The sequence below is a fragment of the Orycteropus afer genome, unplaced genomic scaffold, assembly GCF_000298275.1.
Source record: "Orycteropus afer afer isolate SDZICR_OR568_19922 unplaced genomic scaffold, OryAfe1.0 scaffold00359, whole genome shotgun sequence".
Classification (NCBI taxonomy): Eukaryota; Metazoa; Chordata; class Mammalia; order Tubulidentata; family Orycteropodidae; genus Orycteropus; species Orycteropus afer.
The window spans coordinates 1,985,115-1,990,494 of record NW_006921946.1 but is presented as its reverse complement, the minus strand read 5'-3'; the positions used below and the strand labels follow the sequence as shown (position 1 = coordinate 1,990,494).

The 5,380-nt window shown below is 37.2% G+C and overlaps 1 protein-coding gene across 1 annotated transcript in view; it reads left to right on the top strand.

The window, feature by feature from the left end:
- CPED1 (cadherin like and PC-esterase domain containing 1) overlaps positions 1-5,380 on the top strand; it is a 386,749-nt gene that overhangs the window by 92,821 nt on the left and 288,548 nt on the right. Inside the window, exons 3-4 of the mRNA XM_007952817.1 lie at positions 4,404-4,429; positions 4,649-4,724. Coding sequence (XP_007951008.1) covers positions 4,404-4,429; positions 4,649-4,724 — 102 coding nt within the window. The remainder of the gene's footprint in view (positions 1-4,403; positions 4,430-4,648; positions 4,725-5,380) is intronic.

Below are 5,380 nucleotides of genomic sequence, written 5' to 3'. Positions count from 1 at the left end.
CCATTGCCAAATCACAACCCTGTAGTAAGGGAACCAAGAGGATAAATACCCAACCTTTCTGTACTCCTACCCTCCAATCTTTTCCTAAGCCCTTCCATTGGCAAAGCCATTTGATAGTCAAAGGCAAGAGAGCGCATATGATGCCATCCATAGAAATTAACCTACTGAGGTACAGAGAAAAAGTACAATAGCTTTGAGGAAGAATGTCTTGCCTATTTGAGGAACACAAGGAGCCCCATATGACTGGAGGGGAATGAAGACAGTATGAAGTAAAGGCAGAGTAATGCCAGGAGTAGGGGCCTAGGTGATGGAGACCCTTGTAAGCCCTGTGTGGCTTTCCTTCTTGGTGAATTAGAGGATTATTGGAACACTTTGAGCAGAGGGGTGACATGATTCCATTTACATTTTAACAGCACTGCTCTGGCTACTATGTTGAAAATTGGCTAAATGATGGGCAAGAACAAAACCAGGGAGACCAGTTATTGCAATAATGTAGACATAAAATGAGGGTGACATGGACTAGTGGGTAGCAATGGAGGTGGTGAAATGTAGACAGAACCTGGGAATATTTTGAAGGCAGAAATGCCAAATAATAATAGCTGACATTCATATAACCTTACTACATGTTAGACACCATTCTAAGTGCTTACATATTTATTTATGTCCATTGTTTACAGATGAGGGAACCCTGGTGGAATAGTGGTTAAGTGCTCAGCTGCTAACTGAGAGGTCGGTGGTTTGAACTCACCAGGTAGTCAATGGGAGAAAGATGTGGCAGTCTGCTTCCATGAAGGTTACAGCCTTAGGAACCCTATGGGCAGTTCTACTCTGTCCTACAGGATTGCTGTGAGTCAGAATTTACTAGATTAGGATTTGGTTTTACAGAGGAGGAGACTGAAGCATAGGCTGCAGAGCTAATAGATGAAGCAAGTAGATCTGAATTCTGGCAGTCTGTCTTTGAAACCTGTTTTCTTAACTCTTTCACTATAGAATTGCTCTAAATAAACGTGTAGCAACTGCATTAACAGCCTACCCTAGTGAATGTGCTTGAAGTATAAATTCTAAATGATGCATGTTAGATAACTTTGGAGCATGACTAATTTGAAGTTTTAAGAACCATAACTTATTTATGGAGGCATCAATATTCAAAACAGAAGTTGCTTCAAATTTGGTGAGGATGTACGATTGTCAGTGATCTCACGATGAGCAAAGAAAGGGTACTCGCTCAAATCAGGATTAAGGGTTTTGTAATTTTAGTGCTTAGTGAAACATAAGAAAAATGAAAAGAAGGAGTGGCTGAGAGTCTGTCTAGTCAGGAGACTAAGGATGGGAATTTATCATTGCATTGGTCCACGTGATCTGGAAAGTGCAGTGAACTCCTGTATTTGGAGTGACACTAAGTTTAGGAAGTAGGCCTACGGCTCACCTCCAACAGGGATTCTACTGTTTCAAAAGCAGATGGACTCATTTCTAGCTCTAAATGTTTGTAAGATTAGCAACCCCTAAAACCAGGATGCTGTTTTTAGTACTTGGAGCACTGAGAACTACTGAAATGACCCTTCTTTTAAAGCAGATGAGAACATTCTCAGGTGAATTTGAATGGAATGATAATTGCTCCTGAAATAAATAGGAGAGGGAAAAAATAGACTTTATTTCTTTGATTAGCTAGTTCTCCTCTTTCCTTCTCATTACTCTTTTTCCTTATGGATGTTATTGAACGGTCTTAGGAGAAGATCTGATATTTTTTTTAGATAAAAGGCATGAGATTCTGTACAGATTCAGTGAGGAAGAACAGGAGCTCTCTAAGATGTATATAATACAACGTGTGCATCACTCTTAATGTTCATAAGTGACAAAAAATTCTTTTTCCCTGGGTACTTTCTCATACTTCATTAATAGAACAAAATTCAAATATCTACTTTCCCTAATAAATTAATAGTTTTGCTGTAATTTTAGATTTATACTCCCTTGATAATTAATAAGGAGCTCTGGTGGTGTAGTGCCTAAGGCATTTGACTGCTCACCCAAAGGTTGGTGGTTCAAACCCACCAGCCATTCCATGGAAGGAAGATGGGGCAATTTACTTCTGTAAAGATCTACTGCCTTGGAACCCAATGAAGGTTGCTATGAGTCGGAATTAACTCTATGGCAATGAGTTTGGGTGTTTGTTTGTTTGTTTGTTTGTAATAATTAATAATAATATATTAATATACTGTTGCTCTCATTAATAAAATGTATCTCAAAAAAAGAATGATTTTTCACTTTTCCTTCTGTCAATATACAATAGAAACAATTTAGATTTAGGTTACCACAGATTAAGATTATGGAAGGTATATTGGATTTCATTATCATAATTAGCTTTGTCATTTTGAGCTGCTCTTTGAAATCTTCTGTTCATCTCTTTTTTCCATTTGTTTTAGCTATCTCTGCTCAAGGGCAAGTTTCAGAGTCTCTTCTGACATCCATTTGGTATTTTCTTTCTTTCCTGTCTTTTTAATGACCCCTTGCTTTTTTCATGGATAATGTTCTTGATGTCATCCCACAATTCCTCTGGTTTTTAGTCACTGGTGTTCAATGATTCTTTAAATGGTCTCTAAATTCAGGAAGGACATTATCAAGATCGTATTTTGGCTCTCATGGAGTTGTTTTAATTGTCTTCAACTTCAACTTGAACGTGCATATGAGCAGTTGGTGGTCTGTTTCACAATCTGCTCTTGGCCTTGTTTTGGCCAAAGATATTGAAATTCTCCATTGCCTCTCGCCACAGATGTAGTCAATCTGATAACCTGGGTATTCCATCTGGTAAAGTCCGTGTGGATAGCCATTGCTTATGTTGTTCATAAAAGGTATTTGCAATGAATAAGTCATTGGTTTTGCAAAATTCTATCATGCGATCTCCAGCACTATTATTTCTATCACCAAGGCCATATTTTCCAACTACCAGTAACTCTTCTTTGTTTCCAACTTTTGCATTCCAGTCACCAGTGATAATCAACACATCTTGATTGTGTGTTTAGTCAAATTCAGACTGCAGAAGTTGGTAGAAATCTTCAATTTCCTCATCTTTGGCTTTGGTGGTTGGTGTATAGATTAGAATAATAGGAATATTAACTGGTCTTCCTTGTAGGCGTATGGATATTTTCCTATCACTGACAGTGTTGTACTTCAGGAAAGATCTTGAAACACTCTTGGTGATGATGAATGCCGCAGCAATCATCTTCAATTTGTCATTCCCAGCATAGTAGCTCATATGGTTGTCTGATTCAAAATGGCCCAAACCAATCCATTTCAGTTCACCAGTGCCTAGGATATTGATATTTATGCATTCCATTTCATTTTGACAACTTCCAATTTTCCTAGACTCATACATTGTACTAGTTTTTTGTTTTTGGTATACTTTTTACATTCCATATTCCAGGCTTGCTGTGAGTTGGAATAGACTCCACAGCACCCAACAACAATAATAAAATGTCCCTAAGATCTAAAAAAAACCAAACTCACTGCCATTGAGTTGATTCTAACTCATAACAACTCCCTTTGGGTTTCTGAGGCGGTGAATCTTTATGGAAGTAGATTACCCAGTCTTCCTTCTGCAGAGTGGCTGGCAAATTTGAACTGCCAACTTTCTGGCTAGCTGTCAAATGCCTTAGGCACTACACCACCAGAGCTTCTAAGAGCTAAAGTATAGTATATTTATAGATTTGTCTTAATTCCCAGTACAATAGAATGTTAAGTGTCTTAGGCTCCTGCATCTTTGAAAACGTTCCAAATAGAATATTTAGAAATCTTTTTAGTGCAGAATCATGGGAGTGGGTTCTTGCAAGACAGGCTTTATTCATAGAGGACCTGACTTGAAGGTTATCCTTGCTCTATTATTGGGAGAAAGAAGGGTTGCTGAATATGTGAGTGTGGTTAATGAAACTGTAAGGGTTGGAGAATATTTAATCCATGCACTGTTTAAAGCACTTAAAATAAGTCATTTTTAAGATACAAGTTATTATCAAATTGACACATCTTAAATCTGAAGGGGACCTTAGAGACCAATGGCTCTGAGTGGTTTATTTTTACAGAAGAATATAGAGGAGCAAAGTGATGTACTCAAGGCTGCACTTCTGGGAAGTGTCAGAAGTGGGACCACAACCCATGCTTCTAGTTCCCTCTCTTCTCCCCACTGCAGTTCAGTTCTTTGTCTTTAGTTAGCAGGTCAAGGTGGAGACACTGCAATGCTTTCTTTGTTAGCTAAGAGCAAATTCATTTGAAGTAATGTATAATATTTCAAAAGCTATCTAATTTGCAAGCTAGTTCATAGCGACCTCTTCCAGTTGTGTTTAACAAGGCTTTACCATATCTGGGGTTATTTCTGCAATTTAGTTGATAACTGTTGTATTTCTTTTTATTTCTAGAAAATACAGTTTTGAAATGTAACAAGGTTTTCAAACATGACCTCAAATATGTTAAAGATTTATAAGGCCAAGTTTTTATGTTATCAAATAAACCACTTATGTGTTTAGCATAGAACAGTGTCCTGCAGAGACAAGGTGTGGATGATACAGAAAATACTTCATTTCTGTGGCCTCTGTGTTTTTTGCTTGCTCTTTACTTCAGTATTTATGTATGCCTAAATCTAGACTCTTTATATTCTTTTCAGGTAAATATATTACCAGAAATACAGCACCAGCTTTGCAGAAAGGAAGGATTATGCCAAATAATGAGAAGATTTCCAGGTAATCTTTAGTTAGCCTTCTTTTGAATAAAAATGTGGGTGATGGAGCCTTCCTCAGCAGACACTGAGTAGTGAAGTGTCTGATCAGCATGTTTAGCTATTTCCAGCAATTCCAAGATCATACATCTTCCACAGTTCAGGAGGTTTGGCCCATGGGAAGACCTTGATAATAATGAATACAAATGTCTAGCATTGATATTCTTTCAGTCTTGTGTTCTATCTTGCAAGATGAACATTCCTTTTCCTCCTGTGGTTTGTCTTTACAATAATTACTGCTTTTTTAAAAAATACTTATTACATAGTACTTCTTGGTTACATAAAACTTAGGGTTTTAAATATGTTTTAAATACATATTTCTTCATGATTTAGTCACTCTAATTCTAACAAATGTGTCTTTTGCTGGAATGCTCTCACTTTGTGTGTTTAAGACAGGATGGTAAATGAAAAAAGTCAATGTCTTTACTATACCAGAAATTTGGAATAAAAATACCATCTTCAGTATTCTCCTAGATCCTCCTCAGTCAAAAAGAACATCAGAAGGTAGATAAGCCCACATGGATGAAATAAGCCCTCAGATGAAATTATAGCTTTAAAAACCATCAGTGAGAAACAAAACCGTAACCCATCAGTGACATTTTCCTCCAATATCTTACCTAA